At 53.2% G+C, this 13,871-nt stretch overlaps 4 protein-coding genes across 4 annotated transcripts; 3 read left to right on the forward strand and 1 right to left on the reverse strand.

Moving 5' to 3' along the window:
- Positions 1 to 2,956: 2,956 nt before the first annotated feature.
- Positions 2,957 to 3,563, reverse strand: UBC13 (Ubiquitin-conjugating enzyme 13; the record flags this gene model as incomplete). The annotated part of the gene is made up of 4 exons (XM_049351710.1): positions 2,957 to 3,132; positions 3,182 to 3,321; positions 3,361 to 3,453; positions 3,511 to 3,563. 4 exons carry the CDS (start codon positions 3,561 to 3,563, stop codon positions 2,957 to 2,959), a joined length of 462 nt encoding a protein of 153 aa, XP_049214348.1.
- A 354-nt stretch (positions 3,564 to 3,917) lies between these two features.
- On the forward strand, positions 3,918 to 8,762 carry J4E79_002814 (uncharacterized protein; the record flags this gene model as incomplete). The annotated part of the gene is made up of 1 exon (XM_049351711.1): positions 3,918 to 8,762. One exon carries the CDS (start codon positions 3,918 to 3,920, stop codon positions 8,760 to 8,762), a length of 4,845 nt encoding a protein of 1,614 aa, XP_049214349.1.
- A 445-nt stretch (positions 8,763 to 9,207) lies between these two features.
- Positions 9,208 to 10,056, forward strand: J4E79_002815 (uncharacterized protein; the record flags this gene model as incomplete). The annotated part of the gene is made up of 2 exons (XM_049351712.1): positions 9,208 to 9,724; positions 9,788 to 10,056. 2 exons carry the CDS (start codon positions 9,208 to 9,210, stop codon positions 10,054 to 10,056), a joined length of 786 nt encoding a protein of 261 aa, XP_049214350.1.
- Positions 10,057 to 12,165: 2,109 nt separating this feature from the next.
- J4E79_002816 (uncharacterized protein) lies at positions 12,166 to 13,171 on the forward strand (the record flags this gene model as incomplete). Its single annotated transcript, XM_049351713.1, has 2 exons — positions 12,166 to 13,118; positions 13,159 to 13,171. The coding sequence occupies 2 exons, from the start codon at positions 12,166 to 12,168 to the stop codon at positions 13,169 to 13,171; spliced, it is 966 nt and encodes a 321-aa protein (XP_049214351.1).
- Between the last annotated feature and the right edge of the window lie 700 nt (positions 13,172 to 13,871).

Consider the following 13,871-nt stretch of genomic DNA (forward strand, 5'->3'; position numbering starts at 1 on the left):
CGGCTCCGGTCCACGCTTCTTCCTGTGCCAAAGAGTTGGTCATAAAACGTTTGTGGTCCCATGTCGCATCGGAGTTGAATTTATGGCGTTGTGGTCTTGGTCTGTGTTGCAACGGTATTCCGGCATCGCAGACTCTCCTGGCCACAACGAACGCCGCTTAGACCGGGATTGATATAGGACTCGCGCGACTAAGTTGGAGGTCAACCTGAACCGGTCTGATCAATCGAAAAACGAGAAACATCTCTGAGACTCGCTACCATGTGGTCGATCAGCTCCAACACTCAATCCTGTCTGGGAGTGCTGCGAATCATTGATTCTTGATTCTTTTCTTGACTACGATGCGGAGATGCACATCCGGATCTTCAGTTGGTCGTCTTGTCGACAGCAAGCTTGATGACACCTCCGAATGATGACAAGGTCGTCCGTAGGACACGTCGGCGAAATGAATTGTCGATGTTTGCCACGCGGTCAGCGCTGACCATGGTACCACGACCGCTACCGTGGCCTTGCCACAAGAGAAAGATGGCTGTGTATATCCTTAAACAAAGGCGCAGAAATTTTGCCAAGTTGTGAAGGTATAGGCCGGGTCGATACATGCCAGCGGTGTGTCCAGCTGCCGATCTTCCTGTCGCTGTCGGAATGCACGAATGCCCCAAGCACAAGGACCTTGAGGCGTCCTTCCGCTTGACTGATCGAACGCATGCGCTCTCTGATGAGGTCCGCGGAAGTTGTGACCCTTCAGGCGCGCGATATGCCAGAAGTCGCCTCCAGATCTCTTTGTTCAGCCGTGTTGTCCATTTTCGACATCGACTACATGGCATATGCTAGTCGCCGACAATCGCTTCGTTCGAGCCTCCGATCGTCGTCGTATTGCGCCGCAGCAACCACCGAGTTTCGTCGTTTATTGTCGTCAGCCTGAGGAACGTAGCAATCATGACACCAGCTTGTGCGATGGCGAAACCCAGTAGAGATCGGTCGAAGAGAGCATTATCTGCTCTTTGACCACGGAGCCAGAGTATGCGTCATTCCTCGCGACATCCTCGCGTTTCCCATTTTGCCGCTGGTGCATGGCACTGCTCTTGTTGGTGTTTCTCTCAACTTTCCGGCGGCGAACTCACCGGCGCGGGATCCAGATTTGTGAGAGAGGCAGAACGCTAGCCTCCACCCTTGTTCGATCAGTACGACATGGTGTTCAGGCATCGTGACGGAACAGGATCGAGCGGCGTAGGGTGGCCTCGGAGTGGAGCCCTTGCGTATGGGCGAAGCGTCGGTATCGTTTCGTAGAATCGAAGGTCTTCACAAACGTCGGTGTGCACAGAGGCGTTGCCGTTCATACAGCGACCAGAGTAAAAGAGGGGCAGTCGGCGCCGCAATTCAGTTGTGAAGTTGCTACCGGTCAGCGTATCGGCGGTGGCAATGCAGTATCAAGCCCCCGGAGCCTATCGAAGATTCTTTACGCGTTGCGTGGTATGTACGTCGCGATCTTGTCCGTGGCTTCGGAGGTGCCCGGCGAAGTAGTGCAGGCTCTGCTTCTCCCGAATGAAGGATGCATGCTGTGTGAGCTTGCAGTAACTTTCAGCCGTAAGCGCGTATCCATATAAGTGTCGGCATGGCAGGGGGTGCAAAGTGGTCGCGATCTGAGGCTGCGGTTGACTGTCGCGGAGCTCCGCCTGAGCTCTCGAGGCTGATTGGCGAAAGGATCAGAGGCGCCCAAGTGCTGCAGATACTTGGATACGCCGGCGCGTTCTGTACAGCTGCTCAAACCGTCGGCCTGTTGTTCGTGAAGGCCATCGCATCGTCTGCGGTGTGAGTCGTTCTGCATTAGAAGCTCCTCCGTGCCCCTTCGGAGAGCATCGCGGAGCTCCCTGGCAGCGACTGCGGTATATGCTGCACCATGTGCGACCGGGCGCATCTATCACGAGAAGGGCGGCTCTTTCGGAGAGGCTTGCGGGTTATGCGGTCGTTGTACGTTTCGTTGACGGGGGATGGTGGCGGTAAGGAGGGTGGGGATGAATTTGTGTGCGGTCTGCCGCGACCAGGACGGCCACTTCATGGCAGCCAAGACACCCCCAAATGCCTTCGCGAAGCTGGACGACATCGCCCTGTTCTACTCTCCATCGCGCAGGAGTGTCGAGAAGGAGTCGAAGACGAGCGGAGCCTATCAGTCGACAAGGTAATATCTGCCTGAGAAAGGGTCGTGGCAGCAAGACGCACACTGCGCAGTCGAAAAGCTGCGTATGCCTAAGGCGAAACTGCTAAGAAGGTGGGTATCGTCGACAGCAGGACAAATGATTTCCGAGTATTTTTGGGTGTGGTGGCAGAGGGTCCGGCGCCTTCAAGCTGGGCCGCCACAAGGAGGGAGTAGCGTTCGCGAGCACCCCCGCCATCCACTTCGAACTTGGAAGCCTTCCCACGCAAGCGTGTACGACAGCCCCAAGACACGCAGAACCACACGTGCGAACATGCGGCGTTTATGTTATGCAAAACTGGAAAGGCAGGAGCTACTTTCCATATAGGAAACACTACAACGTCCGCAGTAGACGCGTGCTGTATTAGCTTGATAAGAGAGACACGATCAGTATCACACACATTCAGTCAACGATGGAAGCGAATCAGATTTGGGTATTGGAATCGTGATTCATGTTCATGTTATTCGTCCTGGTCAGGGTTCGGCAAACAGAGCTACCAGAATTTCTGCTCTGCCAATAGGGTTATGTGCCTCCAATCGTCCATCCAACGCCAGGCTTGCAAGGCAATCAATGGCCAGTATCGTACAAAAGAAATGGGCAGTATCGGAAAGCCAGTCAACTAGACTAGGCTAACTCGCTCCACAATCGCCGGGAAATAGCCGCAGGAGAACCCTCCTCTGCTGTCTCAGATCGTGTCTTCCGAAGGCAACACCATGATCTTGCCTGTGCTAACCGCATAGTATACGTGGTCTTGGCTATTTCGACGCTCATGGCTTCGCATACTGCTGGGTCCATTCCTGGGCCGTCTGGATGGCTTGTGCCTGGTTCTCCTTCCATGCCTGCGCAACGTCGTTCGCGAGAGGGTCGTCAGGGTTGGGCGCGCCCAAGAGAGCCTGGATCGAGAGGAGGATGGTGCGGATCTGGAGCGCGGGCGACCAGTTGCCTAAACACGTTAGCCAGGTCGTCCCTTTGCAAGGTCGGGTTCCACCTACTCTTGAGGACGTCGAGGCAGATGCGCCCTAGACGGTCGATGTTGGGGTGGTAGATCTTGGTGAGGAAGCGAACCTTGGGCGGCGTCATGGGGTAGTCATCAGGGAGGAACAGTTCGAGCTTGAATACGCCTCCTACGAGACTTGTAAGCCACGACTCGAAGATTGCTGTATGTGTAAACATACCCTCATAAGGAGATTGGCTGGGGCCGTCGATGGTGACATCAAAGTACCGGAGATTGTCGTCGTGAGGTGTCGCGCTGATGCCTTGCACACTGCACAGGTGACTGTATTAGTAAATCTACGGAGACTCTTATAGCGGACATGCTCACGGCTCGTTGACCAGGCGCTCGGTTTCCTTGATGATTCGCTTGGGCAGCGACATGATTGAGAAGGCGGGGCAGAACTCGTCAGGTAGAGGAGGGGTGATCGCGAAAGATATGCTTCACGAGTACGGAGTGCGACAGTCGTTGAAGCCTAGTCGGAGGATGTAAGTTTGTTCCTCCAGGTAAGAGAAGAAGATGCCGCGCCTTCACAGTGAGAGCCACTGCGCTAAACCTCCCGGGCTGGATGTTTGACCTTGCGTAATCGGTCGGGCATGCCACCGACGTTGCCGAACGAGGCCTAGCCCAACAGCCGGCATCTCCATCGCTGGGGAGGCGCGCCAAGGGGCCAGGGCTATCACCAACACCAACACTCTCACCCTCATCCATCGCGGCCAAGTTTGCCAACGCCCAAGATGGCGGCCACAGGGGGTGGGCCATCGTCGGCATTCAAATCGCCAACATTCGACGACGATGTCTTGATAGATGTAGACGAGGACATCGGCGCCGCGAGCATAAGCCCAGCAGGACGCGACGTGGTACTCGCCAGCAAGAATGGCCTTCGCATCATAGATCTGGATAACTTGTGGTCTCAACCCCTCATCATACCAAACCAGTCTTCATGGGATGTCGCAGATGTACAATGGTCTCCCTTCGCGGCACGCGCCGAGTGGATCGCGTCGACCCGAAACCAGCTTGCGCTTGTGTACAATCTCTCTATGCCTTACAACAACAACAAAGCGCCTATCGAGTATACACTACGCGCGCATGACCGAGCTATAACAGACATCAACTTCTCTGCACATCATCCAGACCTCTTGGCAACGTGTGGTGTCGACAGCTTCGTCTTCGTCCATGATCTTCGCAGCCAAAAGGCGCCGCTGAAGCTTGCCGACTATACCGCAGGAGCGACCCAAGTCAAGTGGAACCGCCAAAACGACAAGATTATCGCAAGTGCTCACGACAAATACCTTCACATCTGGGACACTCGTCATGGAGCCAATCCTCTTTCTACCATCACCGCGCACACGACCAAGATTTACGGCATTGACTGGAATCGCAACGACGCGAACAAGATCATGACCTGCTCACTCGACGCGACGATTAAACTCTGGAACAACGTAGGCTTAAAAGACAACATTACTGTTCCTCGCCGCGTTATTCGCACTGATTATCCTGTGTGGCGAGCGCGACACACGCCCTTTCCACACGGTATCCTCGCCATGCCGCAACGTGGCAACTCCTCTCTTTGGCTGTACAAACACGTTGATGGTAGCGATCCTTCGACCTTCACCAATACATCTGCTACGAACTTTCCCAAGCACGCCCCTGATTCCCAAGTTCGCGAGTTCCTCTGGCGCACGCGTGGCTCTACCGAGGACGGGTTCGACAACCGGGACTTTCAGTTGGTTTCTTATGGCACTGACAGGCAACTCATACTTCACCGTCTTTCTTCGGAAGATTTGGAAGCGTGGGTCGGCCACCGTAAAGGCGAACCACTTGTCGAACAGCCCAGCAGGACGCGAAAAGGTGCAACGTATGTTTCATATCGCGATGGGCCTATTCCTACTACCACAAGCACAACCACTCAGGACGAGTTCGGCCCACCTCGCCGACAACGCAAAGGCAACCTTTCCACTCTCCTCCAGAACTACTCACTGAAAGAAGACGCTTACGCTCCGCGCCACCATGACCGAACACATCCTCGGATTCAACATGAGACAATTCCACGAGAAACCATGACGGCTCGCCCGATTCGGCGACATGATCCACGTGTAGTCAATCACATGAAGTGGATTAATGGCATCAAATTCGGGAGTGACCGCCACAACGATATCAATGACCACCATGGTCCCACCAACCATCATGACCGTAATAAGAAGCAGCCATTTCAGGAGCAGAACGACCTTGGTGCAGAGATTGCTTTGGTAGGCCAAAAGTACAAGAAGCTTGCTTTTGAAGAAATCGATATTCCCCGACGACGCATCAAGGTCTCCTTCAGCGGTCCATGGGGTGATTGGGATGCAGTCACAAACGAACCCAGATTAGTGTTTCTTCGCTTCACAATCAACTTCCCAGTTTCCTACCCGAGGGCAATCAAAAGGGAAGAATCGGGCTCCGTTCTTAGCAGGATATCGACTCCTTTGCACATTGAGTTTGAGAGAACGACAGCGGCGATTAGCAAAGAAACCCAAGACGAATTGACGAACAACATGCACCGTATTGCGGAAACCTGCGCAGACCAGCAGCGAGAGGGCCTGGAAGCAGTCCTTTCGTATGCGTTGGGTGAACGGGCTTTGGACGACAGCCTAGACCTAGCCGGAGATGATGACGCTCTCGCAGACCTTGGACCACTGCCTGGCGAAAGCTCTAGTGAGGATGAAGACCAAGAGGGCGAGTTCACTGATGACGTCATGCAGTCATCCCATACTAATGCCAACATACCGCTGCCGGTTCAGTGTACTGCACGGTTCTCGGTAGATGGGTCCCTTGTAGTCGCAAGGATACCCGTAGCAAAATCTATGCCTGGCGCAGATACCTTCAGATTCCAAATTACCAGGAACCTCCGACAGGGTGTTTCGAAGAATGACATCTTCGATTCGTTCGGCCGCTTTACGAATCGTCATCCGGGAGCCTCCGATGGCGCGTCGTCGCCATCCTCCTCCGTTGGATCATGGGAAACATCCTCCACCCTATCTTCCTCGTCCGACTCCCACCATGCAGGAAATTCACATATAGGCAACTTCCAGCCACCGCTGGCTTGGCAAAAATCGGCATCCCGCTTCCAGTCGCGAAACTCAATACCCTCTTCGACTGGCGGAGGAAAGCAGGCGGCTAAGCCCAAGTCGACGGTGTCAATACTATTTTCTGCCACAGATGATCTGGTACCCAGTAAACGTGAACTCGCTGAGGAATATAAGATTTTTGGACCTGGACCAGTGATTTGCGAGCACAATTCTGAAGTAGCTCGGAAGTACGGCTATGATGATCTCGCGGATATCTGGATCCTTTGCAAACTGATATTGAGTAATGAGGTGCCCTTGGAAATATTACCTCAAAAGTACCGGAGGGACCAAGTTCTTGTACTCGCCCGAAGAGCTCTTAGGAGAATCAAACGCAAGGATAGTGGGCTGGACCTACAATTCGACGAGGCAGATCCCGTGGCCAATCCTAAGCTCAAAGCTCGCGTGAAATGGGGACATCACATTGTCGTCACGTGGTTGATACCATCACTGTTCGACCACTTCGAACGCCTAGCAGATACCCAGATGCTTGCTATGCTGTCGTGTATCTTTGCAGAACCGGCTGCTCGCGAAGGTGTCACTTCAGCCATGGCCAAGATGCGACAATCCCAGCTGCCTATGTCCATGGAAGCACCAGCGTTTTCATTGGACTACTTCTCTTCAGTGGATGCTGCGTGGAGTTTGTTCCAGCCCACAATTTCTGTTCCATCTACGCCATCGCAATCGCGTTTTGCAACGCCGGCCAACGAGTTTGCTTGGCAAAGACTGGCCAAGAATTTCGATACGTACGGCAGTCATGGAAGCTCAAATGGCCCGTGGGGTAGCGACCATGTCAGCTCCGAATCTGTTACGCCATACTCTACTGGTAACACGCCTCCCGCCTTGTCCAGGGCGTCTACAATGAGGAGTGCGCAGACGGCTAATCACACACCATACGGAACATCGCCAGAGCAAAGTCACACGGCGCATAAAAAAAGCTCCGCTGCAAATTTCGCAAGTGCTGTTGCCGCATTGTCGCGTCCTTTTGCAAACGCAATGTCCTCTTCACCTCCAGTGAGGTCACGCATGGACGATCTCTCAACTTCAGCACCCACCAGTGGTGTTACTTGGGGCACAACCACATTCTATGGAAGCGACTCCCATGATCAAAACAATCTCTCAACCTCACGCTCAAAGCACGGCAAGCGAGCAAGCTTCGGACAGTCAGAGCAAGTCAATGTCAACTACATAGAGGATTCAGATTCTGACTACGAGAGAGTCGAGGATGACGGTGGCGACAGACTAGCGAACTCAAAAGAAAGTGGCCCGCCTGACAAACCTAGAGATGGTGTCAGTAACAGAGGAGGCATCAAGGTCACGCTCAAGAATCAAGATCAGTTCGATGATGAGGCATGTTTCAGTAGGCCACTACTAGACACAAGTAAAGACTGGTTACATCGGGCTTGGCGCGAGCAGTATGCTGAGATGCTGAGCCGCTGGGGTTTGATCAGCATACGGGCCGAAGTACTAAAGTTCAATGGCCTTGTGTCATACTTCCCAGCTGAAGCTCCTCGTACCGGCCTCAAACATGGCTCAGTATCGCTCGCACTAAAGACATCCGCCGACGAAAGCGGCGATGAAAAGACATCAAGACATCTATCTCGAGCTTCATCAACTCTGGTTCCTCCAACACCCACCACATCGCAGATGAAGCGCACACCGGGCGCATCACCTCATCACTTCTCCTTCAACCCCGAAGCAATGGAGTTTCAACCTGGAACGATATCTGGCGGTATATCCGAAGAGGGTCTGCCATCTTTCAACACACTCATCCCAACAGAGCAGTATCTCCAACTTTCAATACCCGTCCCAACCCCAACGAAAGAGTTAGACGAGAGCGTTGCCGGCCTAGACACGTCGCCTGGACAAAATCGACTGCAACCCCCACCCAGCAGAGCGAGCCGACCCAGCCTCTCACGAGGCACATCAACCGTCTCAGCCGGTTCATCATGGCGTGACGGACGCTCGCGCACCAATATAACTACTACATCCTCCAAGCCCACCAAAACGGATCCCGTCTACAGTTGCAGTATCTGCTGGATCCGCGTCTCCGGTCTTTTCCACCTCTGTCCTTCATGCGGACACGTCGCACACATGGAGTGCATGGACGACGAGATCGGTATGGACGACGGTGAATGCGTAGTCGGCTGTGGATGCGGCTGTGGCCTCGAAAACGACGATGAGCGAAGCAGGATGGAAGCCTACATTGAAGGCGTACGCGCGGCGAACGCCGCTGGTATCGCATGGGAAGAGGGCAGCGAGTGGTTACCCAGCGGCACTACGACGCCTGCTCTGTATGCTGAAAGCGCCTATGGTGATTTCATGACGGGCGGCGCGAGTAAGATGGCGGGTATGAACGGTGGCGAGGAGAAGAGGAAGGAGAGGTTGGGTGGGCGCAGTAATGTGGTTAGTCCTACGCCGGCTAAGAAGAAGAAGGGGAAGAAGAAGGTGAGGGCTTCGGGGTTGAGCTACTATTGACTGTAGGACTACGAGAGGAGATACCCTTTTCGGCTTTTGTAGTGTTTGGCTTTCTAGGCGTCTTCACTGTTTTGGCGTTTGCATATTGCGCGGCTCTTATATGACGTCACATGTACAGTTCGTCGATGTAATCGTAGCTGTACTTTATGATTTATAGTCTCACGTATGGAAGGGAGTCATTATGCGCCTATCTGTCCGGTTCGTCCAATCACACGACTGCATGCATGCGTCCTCATCCCAGCGCTTGTCAAGCCGACCCTTTGCGTCGCACAAACAACAAAAGACTCGCCTCATCACCATACCGCCCCGCGTCGGTTTCATGCTCTTTCACGCGTTCACTTTTTTCATATTGACCCCACTCATCTCACGCTTTCGCAGGAACTTCCTCTCGATACTGAACTCAGCACAACACATACACTTCCAGTTCTTCGATCAATCCATTACCATGTCTTTCTTCAACGACGCCTGGAAGGCAATGGACAACTTTGGTCAAGAAGCGGGAAAGCATATCGGTGGTGCTGCGGATGAGGCGGGTAAGGGTCTTGATGGATTTGGTCAGGAAGCCGGCAAGCACATCGGCGGAGCCGCGAATGACGCTGGTGAAAATCTCGACGCTTTTGGTCAGGAAGCTGCCAAGCACATCGGTGGTGCTGCGGAAGAAGCTGGAAAGCAGATCGACGATACCGTCAAAGAGACGTACGAACATGTTGAAGCATTCGGACACGACGCAGCGGAACAGATCGGACCTGCCCTAGAGGAAGCGTGGAAACATGTGGACGCCTTTGGTCAAGAGGCCGGGAAGCAGATCGGTATCGCCGCAGAGCACACCAAGCAGTGGGTTGAAGAGCATCCAGGAGAGACTGCAGGTATCATCGCTTGTGTTGTCGCTGCTCCTCTCGGTATCGCGGCCGCACATGGTGTTCTGCATATGGTGGGCTTCACGGCCGCGGGTGTTGCAGCTGGTAAGACCTCTCAAATGCCGACCAGGAACCATATGCTGTGTAATTGACTGACATGTCTCCTAGGATCTACCGCAGCCGGCGCACAGGCCGGCATTGGGAGTGTTGCAGCTGGGAGTACGTTTGCTGTTCTCCAAAGCGCAGCAGCGGGAGGCGCTGGCGCTATACTTGTCAACGGCATCGCTGCGGGCACGGCTACGGGGGTTGCTGTCGCTGCTACAGCTCCTGGTCTTATCAAAGCCATGAAAGAAGGCAAGAAGGAAGTCACCATCGACGATGTCACGTACAAGATCGAGGACAAAGGAGAGGTAGAATCCTCGCCACCAGATCAATAGAGTCTGGCTGTGGGCTCAGATGGTGACGGAGGAGTGTGAAGACGCTGGGGCACTACATATCGCTTGAGACCTACACGACATATCTCCGTCTTGTGAAGGACGACATAGAGATACGAAAAAGCTTAGCCTCCTACTGTTTGTGTCTTCTGTGCGCAGTGGAACCAAAAGAGGCCAGCTCCAAGTAGGCCTGGTCTAGACTCGCTGACGTAGAGTTCCCAAAGCGAGTATGTTCCTGATACATGCTCCACGGGATCTCCCACGGCTTTGCGTCGCTCCCGAAACAGGGCTGAGCCGTTCGTGGAGCGGTTCACGGCCGGCTGCAAGGGTTCCGAATGCGGATAGCGTCGATGAGGGGGCCTGCACCACGATCCCAGCCAACGGCTAATACCAACTGTCAGCCGTCGCACAATATACTGGACTCGAGTAGCTACCGCCGCATATCACTGAGCACAAGACCTTGGTGAAGAAAATCGCGATTGTGCAGAGTGAAGAAAGATGCTGGAACCGGACCCCACGCGTGATTCGCGAACCCGATAGGTAAGGCGCTAATGACTAGGCGTGCATCTCCCCAGCTTCTTCTCCACTTTAGATACCGCTGCCTTCCTGCTTATCTACCAAACCTCCGATGATTCTTCTCGCTTCTGCGTAACTAGTCCATTGTTGTTTTGCATATGATATCTCGGGCCGCCGACAAGTTCGCCCAGCGACCGAACGCTCGCACCTTCCGCGGCAGATGGCTGAGGCTATCACTGTTTCGTCATCCTCATCCGTGCTGAGATCATCCGAGACTGCTACGATCGACGTCAAGCCCGCTAAGCAGGTGTCATCTACATCATGTTCCGCGAAGAAGAAGACAACCAAAGCCTCCGATACTTCTGGCGTCACCAAGAGGAAGCAGTCCAAAAGCCGTAATGGTAAGTTTCCCCTGCGTCAACTCTTATCGCTCACACGATAAGCGTAACTCGACTTGTTTTCACCTGGGACTAGATTGACCTCTGTATAGGATGCGTTTCCTGCAAGGCAAAGCGCTTGAAATGTGACGAAAGACATCCTTCATGCAAGCAATGCGAGAGACGTGCAATAACATGCGGCGGTTACGCCAAAGATTACAAATGGAAGCACTACGACGAGTTGAACACTACGAGCAAAGCGCCCATCAATCCACGTCAAGGTTAGTCTTAACACAGCCATACTGAGACGCATCTGACAGGCTTAGGCCCGACCCTCCAAACGCCAACAGCTGCTTCTTCGCAATTCCATGGACAGTACGGTCTCCAGGAGTACCATTACACCTTCGGGAACCCACCCCACCCTGGGGTATACTATTCGCCGCACCAACACTCATACCCTTTCACGCATGGTCCGCCCATACAAGCTGCCTTTCCACATCCTCCCTTGGCACCTATGGGAAACTTGTTCACTGTCCCGACAACATCGCCATTCATCATCTCTCAGTCAATATCACCAGTGGAGTCATATGCGCCAGGTTCTTTCGAGCCATTTGGCATTATTGGAGCCGAAAGTACGACTACTGCACGGGCCAATACGAATACTGACTCAAGCCTTTCGTCAGGCCAATCTCCCCGAATAGTAGACCTCCTACTCCCAGGAACAGATCTAAATGTGCCACCGGAGGAGTACTCTTCCTTTGTGTCTCAGCATGAAGCTTTCTATCAGCCCTCTGGTATGACGCCGCCAGCGCCATTGGATGACGATGTCGATGAAGAAGTTGTACGCGATAAAATTGATGAGTCTGCAGCTTGCGTGATGTGGCTACCATCGCCCGCGACACCAAGCTCATCAGGCTCTTCGTCGAATTCTCCCGACTTCAAGATCCCGGCCCAGTTGCATTTATCTATGACATCGGCGGAATCACTCACACGGCGTTATCACAGGGACACGTGCGGCGTACTATCACTGAAGGACGGACCTACAGAGAACCCATGGCGAACTCTCATCTGGCCTCTAACGAGGGATTGTCCCGCACTCTACCATGCCATCGCATCGATGACCTCCTTCCATCAGGCAAGAGATATGCCTACTTTGCGCATACAGGGTATAGATCATATGCGGAGCGCCGTACATGCTTTGGCTGCTGGACTTCAAAACATGCGTGTCGACGCAGCTATATCGACTACACTTGTTCTGGCTTTTGCCGAATCTTGGGACCAGCATATCAGTACCGGCATCAACCACATCAAAGGAGCTAAGATCTTGATCAATCAAGCACTCATGAACCATCGTCTCATGCCAAAGCAAGGCGAAGAATGGGCTCGGCTGAAGTTTCTTTGCAACACTTGGATTTACATGGACGTTCTTGCTCGCCTTACTTCCGCTGACGAAGACGACGCATACGATGTCGACAATGTGAGAGAAAGCATATATGCTGCTGGAGACACCGACTCTACTCTTGACCCGTTGATGGGCTGCGCGCACACGCTCTTCCCGATCATTGGTCGGGTCGCCAATCTGGTGAGGAAAGTGCGGAGATCCGATAGCAACGGACCCACCATCATATCGCAAGCAGTGCAATTGAAATCTCAACTCGAGGAATGGACCCCGCCTTCTCACATTGAAGAACCAGAAGATGAGACAACAAGTCCGCAAGATGCTATCAAGACTGCGATCGCTTATCAATACGCAACACTGCTCTATCTTCACCAAGCCGTACCTGAGGTTCCTTCCCAGCCACCCGGCGTGCTCGCAAACAAAGTACTGTGCGCCTTGGCCACCGTTCATCCACGCTCACGCTCGATCATCGTGCACATCTACCCTCTGATGGCTGCTGGCTGTGAGATGACTGAGCCAGATGAACGGGAATGGGTCAAAGATCGCTGGTCTATGATGTCTACCAGAATGAAGTTGGGGATCATAGAGCGATGTTTGGAAGTCACAAAGGAAGTCTGGAACCGACGCGACAATCATGCGCTTGAGCGTACAACCATGAATATGGAGCACCTGCGCAGCGACAGCTTCTCATCAGACGCATCCATTATTTGCGAGAACGACGCCTATCCCGATGATTACGACCCCGATCGCGACTTCGGTTCACGAGAAACACCGTACGGGATGCCGATACCGTCTAGTACCACAGACTCCCAGAATTCGGGAGTAACAGTCAAAAGCCGCTTGCATTGGTTGAGCGTCATGAAAGAGTGGGAATGGGAGGTCCTCCTCGGTTGAACCACAACCAGGCCTCCAGTCTTGTTTCTGCATTCACCAGCCATTCCAACAGATCTTACATATGTTGTTCTCATTTCGGAAACTTAATGTTCGCATTTCAAGGTTGGGTTTGCTTCGTAATGCCTGTTTTTGGAGTTGGCGTTGCGAGGTACAAGGTGCGAAACTAGCCATATCGCTCAACAATGTTCAGAATCAGGCTCAAGCGGCATTCAATCTCGGACCAAAAAGCCCAATCGGAGGACTCATATCTGACGCTCCAGCACGGCACTAAGACCCTAAATGCTTCCAGCTTATTGCCGTAATACATATCGACCTTACTCCAATGGACCTTCATTCGCATCACACTGAGCCGTCCTTTTGGCGATAAGAAGTCAGTCCACCAACTCTCAGATATCAACGACTGTACTTCGTTTCAAAACGGCCCAATCGAGTTCACCGGTCTTGTGCGCTCAAACCATCGCACATGCGTCACCCGGGCGGCCAGTATCAACGTGCGCGCACGACATACACTCGTATTCCCCTCGAGGTGGCTTGCATGTTGATAAACTTTTCGAAATTAAGGCACGTCGTTATAGGCTACAGTACTATAGTCATGAATACACGGGCTGTCAGATAGCAGCCACAGACTGTAG

The sequence above is a fragment of the Alternaria viburni genome, assembly GCF_023758015.1.
Source record: "Alternaria viburni strain BMP 2772 chromosome Unknown scaffold_4, whole genome shotgun sequence".
NCBI lineage: Eukaryota > Fungi > Ascomycota > Dothideomycetes > Pleosporales > Pleosporaceae > Alternaria > Alternaria viburni.